Below are 17,449 nucleotides of genomic sequence, written 5' to 3'. Positions count from 1 at the left end.
TCTCCCAGGTTCCTCACTGTTCCCCTTGTCTTTTGGGGGATCTCCTTCAGCATGCGGTTGCAGTTCCTGCAGAGCCTGTGTAGTGCAGCAGAACAAGAGCTAGCATGCTGCTTCTCATGCAGCCGTCTTCCATGGAGTCACCCAGACAATCTCGATAAAAATGAATGGTGTAGCCCTGACTTGGAAGATTCTTTCCAATCCTCTATCCCAGAGTCCTCTTGAATTTACTGTAAATCTAGACATGAGGATAAAAACGGTGATAAAACACCTCCATGCATTTCCAAATCACTGGAAAACTCTGGCTCTTCCCCTCAGCCTAGCTGCTTTTTTCATCTTCTGGTTAGGTAAAGTAAGTCTCTTTAGCTCCAAAGGAGGTAGCTGTTGTTTAGGCTTAAATCTTTGGCTTAGCTGATTATGTTTGTCCCTGCTGGCACTGCTGGCAGGTAAGGTCAGATCAGATTGCTCTTGCATCTCAGTGGTGGCTGGTTTCTCTGAGGGTTAAAAAATGCTGGCACAGTTTAGCCTTCTGGAGGCTATTCTCTCTTGTTCAAATCCAGTGAAACAGTTTGTTTTGTGTTTGTGAACCACTTACTGAATTTGCTGTTAAACATACAAGAGTTATCAATCACATTGTTAAAAATGTATGAAATCATGATGTAAACTCAATGAGAACAGGTGAGCATTTTTAAAGTCACTTGCACTGTTGTGGAAAATCATTTATATTCTGGTCTAGTTCCTGATACATTAATGCTAAATCTCTGAGGAGAGACTGCAAGAAATAACTTGCATCTTGTAAATACAACCTTCTGCACAGGGTCTGGTTTTTCAGGCAGAAAGGCAAGTATTTACTGTTATAGTACTGTAAGAGTTGTTGCTAGGAGTGCATCTGTGCACATTTGTTTTACTTTCCTTCACACCATGTTCTTTTCTCTGGTGTGCAGCTTTGGGACCCACCCTTTAGCAGCCCTTCCTTTTAAAGAAATTCAGATAATGTGTGCATCAACTGTTTGAAAAACACAAGGCTCCAGTAATAGCTCTCGTAGGGCTAGAGGTGTGGTTGGAAAATAAAATTCATAAGCCAACGTGGGGTGGGGGGCAGAGAAAAAACAGGGAACAGATCATCTTCAGAGCACAATGTCATCAGTATTCTTCCCCAGGGCCCTGAGGAGAGCCCAGTGCCTCTGAAGGAACTCGTGTTTTAACTCTTTGTCTGCCGTTCAACTTAGCTGGCAAAGGAGTTCTCTGGACCATTTATACTGATTTGTAAGTAACTTTTGTAGCACTGGGGCCATTCCAGCAGAATGTGATCAAAAGCAAGTGTTGTGCCAGTATTTATATATTACTTTTTTTTTTTAAAAGCACTTAATTCAATTAAATGACTTGATATGCCAACACTTAACTCCTAGGTACCCGGCCTTGGAAACCCAGCTCCAGAATTAGGGGCCTGTGCTTTCCCATCAATGCATGGAGTTTGTCAGATATCTCAAAATAGGGTCTATGTACCCTAGTACTATGTAGGGAGAAAAACTATGTGGAACTTTTCTGCCAGTAATGTATTTTCATTCATTCAGGATTCATGGCTATAATCTTTCCAAGGCATGTCTTGGAGTTCTTCGTCAGAAAGAATGAGCAAAGTTATTCTAAAAAACATGGCGGCACCTACATCTGCTGCTACCCACTTACCTGCTGGTCTGGGGCTAGAGCACTTTCCCACAAAGCGAAATATTTGGTGTTTATGTTAGAGGGATCAGGCCAGATCCATCAGCCCAAGAGAAGTGAGGCTGACGCAGCTCCACGCTCCGAGGTCCAACCGAAGCGAGGTCGAGCGTGTATTCCCAGTCTAACATGCCAGCTCCTCCTGTGGTGTTGCCATTAGAGATGCACCATCCGCTCCCGCCTCCCCGGCTCTCAGGGCACATCACCTTCTCGCCAGCTAGTCCAGCCTGATCCTTACTAACGCTGACACGCTCATTCGCACACTCACACCCCCCACACACACCCCCCCCCCGGCACCACTGACCTAAGGGCTTCTGACCCCTGGTCCACTCTAGTGGATGGCACTTCTTGTCACCCCCTCGGGTCTCTCCAGCCGCTGGCACCCAGGCACACGGTGCCTGCAGTCCCAGCCCAGCTTCTGGCACCCAGACCCTCACTCCCTCCAGTTGCTGGCCCCATGGACACATAGGGGCCCCTACGACCTGCAGTCCCATTACAGTTGCTGGCACTTAAGTTGACTCACTCCTGTCTCTCCAGTCTCCGTCACCCAGGCACATGGGCTCTCCAACCCATGGCTTGACTAGAGGCTGGCACTCAGACCCCCATACACACACATACACCCAAAATAGAGAGTTCTTCACTCAGAAAGAGAGTTATAAAGGAATTTAATAAGAAGATAGGAATGGGCTGTGCTGAGCAGGTGCAGTGCATGGCAGACAAGCACATCACCCAGCAAACTGTTCACACACAACTGGCCCTTTCTATCCCCTTATCCCTCTATTTTCCCACACTTGTTCCTTCCCAAATCACCTAGACCTCTCCCTTTTTTGCCTTTGATTCCTCCCCTAAGCATCCCATAAGAAGTCCTGTGCAATCCCGAAATGCTCTTCCCTTGCATCCTGTAATGTGTACTATATCCATAGGCTGCAACCCCCCTCAGTCCTAAAGTTGCTGTGGTGTTGACTCATCTTGATGGGCTTCATGCCTGCATCCTGGGGCTGAGGCTTTCCTGGGACAGCCCTGGGAGCGGCCTGGACAGGTTTTCCCTTCCTCTGAGTTCTTAATTTGGGTTCTGATCTGCCATTGTGTCCCTGTGCTCCTCTGGACTTCTGGAGATGGGCCTTTGATGGGTTGATGGCTCTTGTGATGGGTGTGGGAGGAGCCAGGGCAGGGTATTATTTGGGCTACCCCCATGCCATTGTCTCTCTGCACTCCTTTGTGGGTGTGTAGACAAGCTTTTATCACATAATCTCACAGTTGATGTCTTTCTCAGCCTGGTTATGGAGGTTTTAAACCTAAAATTTCCCTGGAGAGTGATACAAAGTGGGAACTTTGCCTTTCCAGTCCAGTAATTATTATTGTTTCACATGTAATGCATAAACATTTCAGGGATCAGAACCTGCAGGCTTCCCGTTCCCTAGGTGAATGATTTAACCAGTAACCTATAGCCATCAGCTTTTTCTTGGTCTCACTCCTTTTGACCTAATGAATCTTGGGTTTCTTTCTGAACAGTGCCACAACTGCAAAAGGAGTGGAGGGTGCCTTACATCTCAGCTGTGTGATTAGGGATGTAACTTTGAACACCTAGGAGTCAGGAGGCCTTTTTACAAAAGGTAAGCTGTATCCCCCCGCCTTGTTCCCTTGCCTATCTTTGCAGGGCTTTGCTGAGTGTTAGACCTCTTGTGAATGTCCTGGATCAGGCCTCACAGGTAGTATTAGCATCTTTCTTCCAGGTTTCTGGGGAACTCAAGTGAGAGCTGCTATGCTTCTGTCTGCTCTTCAGAAATAGTAGCGTTTGTGCTGTGAGTTGCAGTGCAGCAGGTCATGGAGTTGTGGGATGCATGGACTGCAACAACCCAGACGTACGTAAGCCTTAGCTTGGGTGCTTGTTAGACATCTATGTGCTCAGGACTATCTGGGCATGCAGAGAAGGCAAACTGTAAGCGTGTAGTCAACTTTAACAGTACATGTGTGCTTTCAGTCTCAAGTTGCTGCTGAATGAGGGGTTTTTAGATTGCAGTTCTAAATGTTAGGTACCAAAAATTTTCCAAAGTCTTGTTTTGGATCTGGCCCTAAGTAGGATGACCTGGGTAATTATAGACCTGTCAGACCGACAGGGATCCCAAGCAAAAGAATAGAATCACTGATACAGGAGTTGCTTCAATAATGAATTAAAGGAATGTAATTAATGCCAATCAAACATGGGTTTGCAGAAAATAAATTCTGTCACATTGGTTTGTAATTGCATCAAAAAGATATTAAGTGTGGTTACTAAAGGTAATGCATTCAGACACGTGAGGCATGTGACTTGACCACACAACAATAAATCAAGGAAATGCAATGATACAGAGACCATCCAGTCCCCAGTTAAAACATTAGCTTAGGATGTCTCAAAATGTAATTTTAAGGTCCTTTCTTGGCTGCATACTACTAAATATTTGTTGGTACGTTTGAAGGAAACATAGTCATCACAGATACTTGCAAATGATACAAAGATTGAGGGAATAGTTAATAATGTAGGTGATAGAGTGGGATATCCACCAAAGAGGAGCTCCTCATGTGATGCTATGTCAAAAGGACTAACGGCATGATCCCTGGAAGGATAAACAAAGAAATATTAAGCAGGAGTGATGATGCTGTAGTACTTCTGCTTTCATGCTTTTAGCAACGGTGCCTGGGATGCTCTCTCCAGATCTGGTGTTAACTCAAGAATATAGCAAAATAACAGTCTGTTGAACTTCCAGAAAGAATGTTAAGGGTGCTTTGATCATAGTCTGTCTTTACCTCTGTTCAGAGTTGCCTTAAGAAGGCCCTTCCATCTAGCTTGGCAGTACTAGAAGGTGAAGTTAGATGAAATTAGGGGCAGGGTGAGGTCCCCTCCAACCCAAAGTATTCTGTGATTCTTTTTCTAACAGATACGCTGTAGTTCAAACAGGATGTAGAGTGGCAAAGTGATGTGGCCTATTTTATTAAGAAAGCTGAATTAGACAATCCCAGAAGTCCAGTTTGTGAACTCCAGCTCTCTGAAGGCATTTGTGCTGCCCAGTTTCTCTACAGCCAAAACCGTACAGGGTTTAACAACTCATTATCTCCTTGGTTATTGGTAGATACGCAAGCAGAGTTTGTCTTATTCCTGTTCTGTGTATTTTTGCATATAGTGACACACAAAAGATTGTGAGCTGGGATGATTCACTTATGATTGTGTACCTATATAATAACTTCACAAAACATTATTGCTGATACGCACTTAGTGTTTTACTTAAATGAAAATTTCAGGTTCCCTCTGAAAGTGTAGCAAAGGTATGCTATGATTTTTGGTGTCTAAAAAAGAATCAGGAGCAGCACGAGAAATTTATACAGAGGAGTGAATACTATAGAAAGATGCTGTTCTCTTGTTTTTTTTCTGATGCTGAATTTATATTACAGAAGTCAAGGTTCACTGGAATGAGAAAGTCAAATTTCTCCATGAAACATTCTAAACATTTGGTGGTACAAACATCATGGTTAAGAACAAAAGCAGTTTATATATCCATATCACTCACTCCTGACATTAATGGGAAGTAGAAGCTATCAAATGTAGCCAGGCAGCTCAGAAAAAAAACCATATACAGAGAGTGCATATATTTGAGCAATGTCTTGCTGTGAAGCTATCAACGATTAATAAGAGATTCCAGTGTAACAAAGCAAACAAGGAAAAGTTTTAGTTAGTAGCTATTCTGAAGAGACTCACTAAACCTATGATTTCATGATGTGTCACCTAATAGCTTCTGTAATGTGCTGGTCTCAGTACTAAATCAAGAGAGCAGTGCCTAATGGCTGAATCTAGTATGACATCTCAGAAAGCTGTTGAAATCACTGTTTCTATGGAAATTTCTACAAGGGAAATCCAGGGGGCTGAATGGATGTGCAGAAGTACACATGAAGAGAAGTACTGTCATGCAGCATAGTGGGTTTTCAGGGATGTTGCTGAGATGGGTCATTCTGAGTGAGGTGGTGGTGTAAATCATTCCAGATGCTGATAACTTAAAAAGCTGACTCTGCTTATCAACAGAGGAAATGACCACAAAAGACTGGTACTGGAAGATGAAAGGAGGGAGGGGGGAACAAAGTAGTTGGTGAGAAAAGAGCCAGCAGCTGCTACAGCATGAGTAAAAAGTGAGTTTGCTTGTTTCCCTATTGTTCAACTGAATTTGTTCATGATCCCATTGCTTAGAGGAGAACTGCTCCAGACAGAGTCACAGTATCACTTATATCAAACAGTGTTGTAGCGTGGTATTCTTCTGATTCAGTCTGGGGCTAAATTATGCAGGGCAGGCATGGGGAATTTGGTCATCCGGTATCAAGGTTGTCAAGGGACTGAGGGAGGTGAAGGTTGAAGTCTACCAGTGTGCTGGTTTTCAGGGAACAGAGAATCCCTGCTGGGCTGTGGCTTGAAGCGATCTGGCTAATTGCGTAGGAATTTACCCACCGTTTGAAGGTGAAATTGGGCTAACTGCAGTCGTGCAGCTTTCTGTCTCCAAGAACTGGCTAAAAGGAAAGACAACATCCCAATGTTAACTATTAAGCCAGCTCAGATGTTGTAATCCTCAGATCAAAGGTCTACAGATCTGGAACATCTATTCAGGGCTCGGGCATCCATCATACATGCATATATACAAATGACAGCTCACATTAAGTGAAAAAGAACCGTACAGTGAGTTTGAGCATATGAAAATTTCAAAGCAGCTATAAATCCAACATTACATGCAAAACAATGGTGCTTCCTTGTATTGAAAAATCTTTCCTTCCTTTGTTGTGAGTCAAAAGTTTAGCAAAACTGATGTATGCCAAATTTATTTGCAAAAGCTGGAGTAGATAAAAAAATAAATAGCTAGGAGTAGCTAACAATAGTGACGCATAAGGGATTGTACTGCTCCCAATGTTAAACATATGAGATAATATCAACATCAACATTGTCTCAGGAAACTCTGGATCAGACTCCTGGCCAATTAAGTTACGGAAAGGCAAGGCACCAGGATTTCACTTGAAATTTTGAGGGTTGTCAGGAAAAACGGTTAGAGGGAGAGAAAAAATAGCTTTGTGTTCACCTTTTAGGAGTCTTAATTCAGCCCATACAAACCTTCACGGATCATATCCTATAGATACATAACAATGGTGAGGCAGGCCCTCAGCTGATGCAACGGATTATAGCTCCATGCGAGTTTTCTGCAACTACATGCATTTCTGGAGGCTGAAGTTGTGGCCCCAACGAGAGTTTCTACTTTGCCTTCCACCTGCAAGTATGCACAAAGGCAGTGGGGTGTCAGATCACTGTGTGCTGAAGGAGAACAGTGCTGTGCGCTGTTGCGTATGTACCTTATTTAGCATAATGGGGTCTTGGTTCCTAACAGTGGCTTCTAGCTAGTACTGCAAAACAGTTAAACTCATAATGTATCAGGTCAGAGGAACATCAGGTCACTGATTGGGGTGGGTGTGTATTTTTTTTTTTTAAAGCAATGTTGAATAAAAATAAACTTCTATGTGAAAAGTATTTTTAAATAACATTGAATAGCTCTGAATAAAACACTTAAAAACAGACTGGCTGCCTAGGGATTGTCTCCTTGCTTAATTCCACTTTAACTATATTAACAGAGGGACTACGACTGTTCAAAACCAACCAAAATGTTTCAACACTTCTTTTACCACAGCAAACATGCTGTTTTGCTTTTTCACTCAGAAATTATTGATCTATTTTTATTCACACTTTTTGAAAAAAGCTTATCTTGCATGTAGAGAAGTTCAGTCTGAAAGGCAAAATTACGAGGATCTACAGGCAACTGGAAAAAACCTGCTGGAATGCAAATGGCTTGTACAGTTTTACCGCAGGCATCCCTGTGCACCCTGCCTTTAGCAGCGGGACACACCTAGCGATGCTCCCTTCTGGGGCCCAACTTTGCGTTAGAAAATCAGAATCGTTTATGTTCTTTGGCAGAGTCCAGATGAGACGAAGCTGAAGACTACTCCCATCTCTCGTGTGGATCACTGACGTCTGCCAAATCCAAACTTTGGTTACAAACACCAGCCAAGCCCCTGACAGAAAAATGCCCGAAGATGAGCAACACGCAAAGGGAAGCTGTGCTGGATGGTGTGAATGGTGAGTGCCATGTTGGAAGGTGCTTCTCTTTGGTGCTGAGCCACCAGAGAAAGCATGCCGCTGTTTAGCCAGCTCTAGGCCTATGAATAATTCCACTGACTTATTTTGCTTTCACAGAAAGTTTAGAAGTTTTAGGTACAGTGTGTATGTATACATGTAGGTCCACTGTGGCCAGGACCGTTTAATTTCAGAGCAACACCCGTCTTTTTAAAAGTGATCTTCTTTAGCTGCATTTCTAGTTGGCTGTCCCCTTCCTCCCAGAAAACTTCCATCTCCTTCCAATATCATGTTGGCATGAAAACTTAACACCCCACAGCCCAGCTGTCCATCGTTAACAGCCAGAACACCTCCTCCTCCTCCTCATCTAAAATTATATCCTGTCTTCATCTAAAATTACAGTAATTAGTTGCAGTGCCCATGCTGGAAGTGGAAGCCCCAGGGAAATTCAGAATTGGAACAGTCTACATTCATTTCCCAAGGTATACATTTGGTTAGTTTGGGGAGGGTAGATGATCGGAGTGGACATTTTTAAGTGCTTACTAGAGAAGTTGTAAGCCGGGACGGGGCCACGGCAGAGGCAGCTGCACGCCCCGCGGGGGAGCCGGGGGCTGCGCGTCGCTCTGGGCTCGGCGGCTGAAGTAGTTGCAGAGAAACGTGCCGGGGTGCCCGTAGGCTGAGAAGAGCTCCGGCAACCCCCCAGCGGCACCTGGCAACCGAAACGCGCCTTTGCCGGAGGGAGGGAAGCAGTTTCGGGACGCCGCGTCCCCCTTCCCCCCCCCCCCGGCCGTCCTCCGCTTGCCTCCCGGCGGCAGCGCGCCCCCCGCCCGAGCCCCGCCGCCGCGCCGTCCCCGCCTGCCGCCGCGCCCGGACAGCCGCGGGGGCGGCCTTGCGAGGCGGCCCCCCCCCCCAGCCGCCGCGGGAGCCGGCAGCCGGCGGCGGGGGAGGAGCGGAGCGAAGCGGAGCGGAGCGGAGCCACACGGCGCGGCCGCTCGCCGTCAGCCCGGCCGGCTCTGCGGGGAGGCGGCTGCCGGAGCGGGCTGCGGGCGCGCCGGGCGGGGCCGCCCCCGGGCCTCTCCCGCCGCCCCGCGGCATGGTCGCGCCCGCCCCGCGGCGCCCCCGCTCCGCGCCTGCCGCCCGCCCGCGCCGCCTGGGCCAGCGGGAAGATGGATGGGCACGTCCTGGGCTGGATCGTCCTCCTGTGGCTCGCAGGTAGGGCCGCGGGCTGCCGGCCGCGGGCGGGGGCACGGGCGTCCCGGCGGCCCCGACGTGCCTATACCGTACCGTACCGTACCGTGCTCTGCCCGGCGGGCTCTACGTCTTTCTTTAGAGCGAACAACGGGAGGTTTGGGGAAATGCCCCGGCAGGCTGCGGGAGGGCAACTGCGGAGGGGACCAGCCTGGGGTGGGGGTCTTTTCGGGGGCGTCCCGCGGTGCAGTTTGCGGAGACTTCGCGGAGAGGGCTGGTCCCGCTGGGGACGGGGGGAGGCAGCCGGCACCTCCTGCCTGCCCAGGCCTGGCCGGGGGGCCGTGGGGGCAGGTCCGAGGAGCCCCCGGCGCTTCTGTTCGCGGGGGGCGCTGGGGCCACTGTTTACCGCGGCGCGGGAGGGGGGAGTGGAGCGCGCTTGTGGCGGGGAAGGTGGAAGCCGGCCCGGGGAGGCAGCAGGAGCGCGGCGGGGGCCGGAGTGTCCTTGGCCGCGGTGCAGGGGGGATGGCGACAACCCTCGGCTCCCCTCGCCCGCCCACGCCGGGCCGGGAACAATTGCAGGAACTTCTCCTTTCCCGGTGTCCTGGCCGCACACGCCGTCTAACAGAGGTGTGAGAGGAGGGGGCTGCCTTTCCTCTGCCCCGGCTTCCAGCGGGGCAGGATCCGGCCTTCCCGGTGATGGTGCAACTGCGCCCAGGCCTTTGTGAGCGCAGGACGGGACTGCCTCCTCCAGCGCAGCTCGCCAACCACCTCTTGCCCGGCCGGCTCCCAAAGAGGTCGGGCAAGCCCTCCCTAAGCAAGGGGGAGGGGAGCCGGAGAGGAGAGCAGAGAGGGCTCTGCAACGGGGAGAGGGCAGGGGGAACAAGCTGAAAAGGGGCTGGGTCTGAGAGCTGGACAGCGAGGAAAGGAGCGGGTAGGGATTACAGCGGAATGAGAGCGGCAGGGCAGCCGGGAATCGGGGAGAAAGAGGGAGTCCTGTCAGGTCAGCGGCAGGATCTGCCTCCTCTGAGCCAGTGCAGCAGCCAGGCACAGGCAGGAGCAGGAGGCTTTAGGAAAAGCTGCCGCAGGCTGACTTAGCCAGGCAGGCTGGTTACAGGCTGAAAGAAGAAACAGACACACTTGGATTAAGTGGCATATATTTCCCACCACCACCAATGTATCCCACAAAAAAGACCTCAGACTCTTCCCTCTTCCTATTCAGATTTAGGATTCGCAAGCAGTAAATTCGGCTTTTAGTCATAACACCTCTCGCCCACCACCCACCCACCCCTTTCCTTGCTTTTTCACTCTGAGTCATCTTGAACACCGATGCCTGCCTACTGCTCCCTTCCAGGGTTTCACGGCCTCATCTGGGGCTTCGGCAGCTTCGAGCTCATCCTCACTCCTAGCCTCTCTCCCTGCCTCCCTCTATGCCATTTGGCTGCTGCCGAACATATCCCGCTTCACTGAGTTGGTCTGGAGTGCCAGCGCACCCACAGCTACCACTCCTTTCCTACTAGCCTTAGTAGTATGCTGATAAATACCATCCAGGGACTGGTAAAGGAGTACAGGGTGTAGATAAACATGACATTACATTCCTCCCTCTTTTTAAAGAGCTTCATTATGTGGACATGTCTGGCTGGATCAGGACTTGACATCAAGCTAAAAGGTTGGGCTGTTGACACCTTTCTCCCTCCATTAAAGGTGGTTCATGATTACTGGCAGCGACTGCTGTTTGAAGCACGCAAGGGCTATGCAGAGAGAGAGATACCACTGCAGTAGGAAGACCTTCCAGTCTCCTCTAGTCCTGGGCTTTTGAGACAGGACTGCCTGCTGGCTGGTGCTGTCGACCGCCGGCAGGCAAAGGCTTCCGGCAGGCAACAGGTTAGCCGTAGCTGTGTGCTGAGAGATGGAGGCAGCCGGTGTCAGTTTGCTCCCCTCCAGCCTCCCGGCCGCTGCTGCCCAGCAATAGAGCAGGCGCTGCTGTCCTCTTCCATGGCTGAGAGAAAGCAAATAAACAAAGGTGTGCGTGTGTGTGAGTGAGTGTGAGCGTGTATGTGTGTGCACAGAAAAGGTTGAGAGGCTAGCAAACATGGATTCAAGATTTTCCTCTCCCCAATGGCTGTGCAAAGGAATGAAAGGTCTGCATCAAGGTAAGGAGCCTTAATCCAGTCAGAGTGGTACACTCCACTCTGGGAAAGAGAAGTGGGGGTTGGGAGGTGGAGGGGCCAGGGTAAGAGACAGAGTGCAAGATGGGGAGGAAGCAGGGAGACAAAAGGGAGCAAGAAAGAGAGAGAGGCTCTCGCCCCCTTCTCTCCCCTCCTCCCTCCTCGAGGTGGGCTGACAAATTTCTAATGAGCACTCGCAGTTCCTTTCCTCCCAGCAATAATTCCTCTCTGTCCTTTGTTAGTCTTTAATTTTTGGCTCTTGCATTTATCTTTTGTTTGGTTTTGTGCATTGTGACTTCTTACTGCAATTTCAAAAAATCCTACGTGACGTACAGTGGATTTGGTTCGGCTTCCCTTCCTCCTGCCCTGCTCTCCCACGTGCCTAAAGCTGGTGTTTTACTAACAACAGCAAAGGATGAAGAGCAGGTCATCCTTTATTCCTTCCTGTGAAGTGACACGGGTTAGGATCTGTGTGGGACGGTGTTATTCTCATGCTAGAAAAAGCAGGTACAATTTGTCAAGTATCCTTAAGCCCCTGTGTAAAGCTGGTTCTTGTAAAGTACCAAGTGCAGCTTGATTCTGGAATGAATCCTCCCCTCGTGTTTACCATTGTTCTTATTAATGCTGTAATTCCTAATGCATTTAAAACTAGAGAGAAGTGTTGCACTGGAGACTGAACTCCAGTTTTACCTACAGAACAAGCAGAGCAAATTTTTTTCCGCCTCACGACTCAGGCTAAGCTTGGAAAGATTACAGTTAGAAGACTGTCCACATTAAAATGTGATCTTCTCTCCCTGTTAAGTAATTTTTCACCAATAATTTAGCACTCGGTACCTGTTTCCCTATGCAGAAGAGCCACTGCAATGCAATGGTACAGTACAAAGGCAGGTAGATTTACTACCTCTGCTTTCTCAGCCACAGTTTAGGAGATCAGGCAAAGGGGGCATGCTGGAGCACAGTTGTGCTTTGCTGTTTCCTGGCCAACTGAGCCGACTTCTTGGGAGGGCAGGAAAATGGATGGACTGTTTTATCTGCCTTGATTTAAAGTATTCATCTGACTTCCCTTGACTGGCTGCACGCAGCATAAGTGTAGCGTAACTGGGAAGAAATCTCACATTTTTCATACTTTTTATTCCTGTGAGATCACCTTGACTGGGTGATCCACTGGGACTGGCACCAGTGGAGATCCCAGTGCCATCCCAAGGACAGGTGTTATGGCTTGGTGTTATAAGGCTTGGAAAGACTCTTCCCATTTCTTTTCCTTTGTTCTCAGGCTTCTGGTGGTGACCAATTGCTGAGTGATAGTTCTGGGAATGATTTCTGGGATGCTGAATCAAGACTATAAACCAGGAGCCACCTAACAATTGTAACAGCTTTCAGACAGTAATAAGACAGGGTGGATTTGATCTGGTGGCCAAAGCTGAGATAATTCACCTGAAAACATCCAGGGTGACTTTTGTGAATGTGTGAAAGGGGCAGGTCGTAAGAGAGTGTAATGAGCGCAGGGAAGCTGGTGAAGAGAGACCGATACCTAGAAAAGCCCATGAAATGTCCTGAGCTCTTGTGAAACCCTTACGCAGTCCTTGCCATTTCAGGGCTGTGTACTTCCCTAGAGAAGTCAGGAGCATGGGGCGCCTGGGGGACAGCATCACAGAGAAGGGGGAAGAGCAAGGAATAGTCCAATGTCTGCTGCAGTCAGTTTGCAGAGTCTGGGCTGTGTTCTACATGGAGTGTTCTTGTATTGAGGTTCTGTGCTGTGAGTTCTGGGTGTGCAAGGCCATGCTTTTCTCTGACTGCTTTGGTTTTGTCCCTTTCGAGGTTAAGCAGTTAGGGAGCTGAAATTCTCGGTTTTGCTATGGAGCTGTAAAAAGCAGTATCATGTTTTCACCTCAGCTGCAGCTGACCTATTTAGGTATTGGTTTCTTGCTGGCTAAAAAAGTTGACAGTTGGTGGCCACGGAGCTAAGAACACAAGTCGGATAGGAAGCAGACCAAGACATCCAATTCATTTCCCATAAGCCACTCAACACAATCTGATGGTGATGGCTTTTGCTGATAAATTGCATGGATTGGATTTAGTCCAGCATGACTAGGCAAGAATCTGTACAACACAATCTCAGTGATCCCACTGGCTCTCCATTCACCTGTTAACACATCTGTTTATCATCTATGACTTTTCAGTCTCGAAGCCCAGATCTTGCACTTGCTGACTCGGGCTTGATCCACATTTGAAAGTGTGGATGGTGTGCCTGTATTTAGCAGTGGGGGAAAGAACACTTTTAATTGATGCATAGTAGCCAAGGCACAAAAAAGAAGGATGTAGCATCCTTTTGCCCAACAGTTTATTTTATTTGGGGAAGTGATATAAACTACCCTAGGAGCACTTTCTCTTACCAATGAACATATGCTTTTCTGCCAAAGCCCTTAGGTATAGTCTAGGAGTAGTTTTCCTGAGGTGCCTGGTTCAGGGCCCAAGGACTTCTGTTCTCCTGTGTGCACAACTGCCACTCCTATCAATAAAGGTGCATACAATTGGGGGATGTAATTTTTGTAATTTCATAGCATCAGCTGTACTGCCTCAGGCAAGTGGTAGTGTGAGCCAAATAATTGCAAAGAAAGAGATGTGGTGCGTGCACAGATAGGGGGACCCATGCTGACCTGAAGAATAATGTGTGCTGCCTGCTCTTAGACTCAAATCTTATCTTATGCGCTAGAAGGATGCAGTCTGAGACCTATTACACTGTACTACAATATTTGACTTTGCCATTATTTACAGGGATTAGTGCTTCAGATCAACGTTATTCTAACTAGATGATCTTTAAGGTCCCTTCCAACTCAAACCGTTCTATGATTCTATTCATAAAGGCTAATTTAAGACTGTGTAGTGAAGCTAAATCTTCTTGGGATTCATCTAGCCTCAGGGAGGCATAGGCTCCTCCAGAGGGCAACTGAAAAAAAAGCAAGAGCCTAAGTCATCACCTCTCAATTGCCTTCTCTATTTTACTCATGGAAGGCGCTTATGAAGATCAGGCTCACAAGGCTCAAATGCGCCTGTACAAATATCCCCTCTGTAATCACTTCCTGGAATTTTCTTTAATCACCACTAAAATGTATTAGTGATAGCTTGTGTGTAATGTTGATTGCATAGTTTGAATGCATAATCTGAGGATAGTTTGGGAAAAGAATCAGAGAAAGGAGACAAATACACATTGCCAATGAGAAACAGACAAACCCCATACAATTATATTTCTGAAGTGTGATTATTTTTAAGCTCTTTCTCTGGGAGTGTATATATACACATGCACAGACACACAAACCCATGGATTCTTTTTATTTTCTGAGACTAAGGATACCTGTGTTTTTAAGGTGCACTTGATTAATATTTGCAGACCTTTTTCTGGGGATTTAGGAGAACAAGAAAGAAGGAAAGCAAAATTGTCATGTAGTCATGAGACTCCCACGAGCTAGATTTTTCTTGTGAAAGTTCAAACATTGTGAAATTCACAATGAACAGGTTGCTTCTCTGGAGTGCAGGAATTACATTTCCATGATGATTTTGAAATAAGGGCTAATCTTGCTCTGTCTGCATTAGTCAAAACATAGCAGAGCACAATTCAGTTTCTTTTTAGTCCTACTTGTATTAAACTAGACAGAGAGCTACCGCGGTGCTGTCACTAAGCTTGTCATCCTTTTTCACATCTTTCAGGTTTTTTTGCTCTGCTGTATAAACAGCCCAGAGTTCTGTCCTGTGATACATCTGAGGCTTTTCTTATTTTGGCTAGTATCGAAGATTTTTGAGGTCAGCAGTTTCTTCCTGAAGTTGAGGAAGTCCTAAGCAGACCTCCATGAATCACGTGCATGGACATAACTGATAGGTGTAAAGCCACCATCTTGTCTTCAGGCAGTTGAACATCCTGTTGGCCTTTTCGATGGACGCTATTACAGCAGTGACGTACTACATGAATTGATTCCGATCATTTTTTTTGGCAGAGGAAATAACAGGTGTATAATTTTCCAGTTCAGCCATATATAATTATATATAATTTGACTTAAATAGATCTAGAGTTTCCACTGCTCCAGTCTCTCAGTCTGAGGCACTGTGTTGCTCTTAAATGCTATTTCTGGAAAGCATCCGAAAATAATACTTCAAAAGTTAATAAAGAGCTTGGGATAGGATATAGAAGATGCCAGATAATTTACTGCACATCTCCCAAATGCTTTTGGGTAGAAAAAGAATTCCTGTGTTTTCCCAAAAGCTGCTTTTCTTTTCTTTTCTTGATATAGACATTCATATGGGGGTAGGGTGGGGAAAGTTAGTCAGATGAGAATTTGCTAAAGCTCAGCTAATCATTTATTAAAGCAGTCCCTGGCTTGCCAAACTCATTAATCTCATTAACAGGGAAGGAGGGCTATGGTGCATGGTTAGCTGAAAGCACTGTGTTTACTAAGCAGCGTACTTCGTTCACAAGGGAAAGATTTAAATATTCACTGTGTCACTGTTTTATCCCTGAAGCTGAAGTAACGTGATGAATCACTTGATCAGCTCACGTCACATGCTGGCTTTGGCCACAGACTGCGTGGGGTCAGGCGCAGAGTTGCCAGATACAGGTCTGACCTGGACCCATTCGTTTTTCAAGGTGTTTGTCATGTCTCTTGCATTCAGATGCAACCCGGGAAGCACGGGTCTCTGGAGAGGAGAGAGTAAGACAACGTCACCACTTGGTTCACCTTGAGAAGCAAGTGATGACGTTCTCTTAGTGCTGCACGGCCCCCGCGTTTCTGCCCCTCTAGTCCCCAGGAACAGGAGGCCTGGCAGAAACGTCCCAGCTGCCACTGCTTGAGTTATCTCTCTGCCTACGCCTCGGGAGAGTGGAGGAGCTGCCTTGTGCCCCTGCCTCTCCTGTGGAAGCATCTTGTTGGGACCTCAGCTGTGTTTTGTGGTACTCTGGAGAACACCCACACTTCAGCGCTTCGATTTGGGTCCAGGCACTTCTGGCAAAACTGATGACATCTCCTGTGGAACTTCCACATGGCACAAGTACGATATGCATAATGTCATGCATTCATTATATGCATAATATAGCATTCCTATGCAAATGCCATAGCACCCTTGTGCACTGCAAGCCTTCACATAGTAGTCCCCTCGGTCAAATCCTGCCTAGATCAGTTTTGTTAGTATCAGTGACTATCTTGCCTCTCTGAAATATGCTTTCCCCTAGGTTCTGTCCATACTGTGTTTTTATCCCCTGACTGGTATTTATAGACTTTGTTGAGATTTATAGTTTGGACATTGATAACTTGTTGAAATGAATATTCAGTGTTGGTCCAGCCTCTTCACTTTCCTTTGGTTCTGACTCCTGATCATAAGACCTCTGCTTGCTTTTGCTTTTCATGTCTGCAGCTGTCTCCAACTTGACCTTGTCCCTTCGTGCCTGCTGTTGTCATACTGTTGATGCATTTGTTGCTCTCTGCTTTAAGCTCCAGTGCTTTAGTCTATGCCTTTTTTTCCCCATCCTAAAAATCTCTCCTGTCATTTCACTTTCTTTTGCCAGCTTCCATCTCCTTTTCATCTCTTGTTTCTGGAGCGGGTGGTTTATTTTTGCTGACTCCTTTTCCTCTCATCTCTACATCGTTTCTTAATCTCCTGCAACCAGGCTCCAGCCCTTTGAAATTATTTTGACCTGGGCTGAGACACCTTCTTCAGCTTCTTCCAGCTGAATGTAAGCTTCTTGTTTCCATGACTGTTGTCCTGCTTATCCTTCTGCTTCCTATACTTACCCTGATACTTTATCCTTACTCTGTCTGTTTTCTTCTTTCTTGGTACTTGCCTTTCTCTCCTACTGCTTCCCGACATCAGGAAGCCTTTCTTTGTCCTCAGTCTTTCATTCCTCCCTAAGCTTCCCCTAAGTCCATCAGTCCCTCCTGATATTGTGTAAACATCCTCTTCTGCTTTATTCTCTTGAATGTTTCCTGGTGTCTTGTCCTCTTTTTCACTGTGCACTGCTCTGGGCCTTGGGGTGTATGGTAACTGGCTGTAGGGAGCTGCCGTCATCAACATTTCCCACACTGAAATTGGTTCCCTTTCCTCATATGAACCTCCACCGTCAGGCCCTGCTGCCCCTCAGCTGGAGACAGTGCCCCTGATTACAAACTTCCTCTTTCTTAGATGCCCCCTCCTTGCTCCTGGGCTGTTTCTGTGCCTCCGCAGGCCAGCACATCCCTGCTTGGGAAAGTGTCAGCGTGTGTTTCCA

The 17,449-nt window shown here is 47.2% G+C and overlaps 1 protein-coding gene across 5 annotated transcripts in view; it reads left to right on the top strand.

The window, feature by feature from the left end:
• The first annotated feature begins 8,962 nt into the window (after positions 1–8,962).
• Positions 8,963–17,449, top strand: part of ILDR2 (immunoglobulin like domain containing receptor 2) — a 38,570-nt gene continuing 30,083 nt past the window's right edge. For all 5 annotated transcript variants that reach the window (XM_050897664.1, XM_050897652.1, XM_050897642.1 and 2 more), the window contains exon 1: positions 8,963–9,058. In XM_050897664.1, coding sequence (XP_050753621.1) covers positions 9,013–9,058 — 46 coding nt within the window. In that variant the 5' untranslated portion in view covers positions 8,963–9,012. The remainder of the gene's footprint in view (positions 9,059–17,449) is intronic.

The sequence above is a fragment of the Gymnogyps californianus genome, chromosome 1 (assembly GCF_018139145.2).
Source record: "Gymnogyps californianus isolate 813 chromosome 1, ASM1813914v2, whole genome shotgun sequence".
Taxonomy (NCBI): domain Eukaryota; kingdom Metazoa; phylum Chordata; class Aves; order Accipitriformes; family Cathartidae; genus Gymnogyps; species Gymnogyps californianus.
Note: the sequence above shows the minus strand (reverse complement) of the source record. Positions and strands in the feature narration are given on the sequence as shown.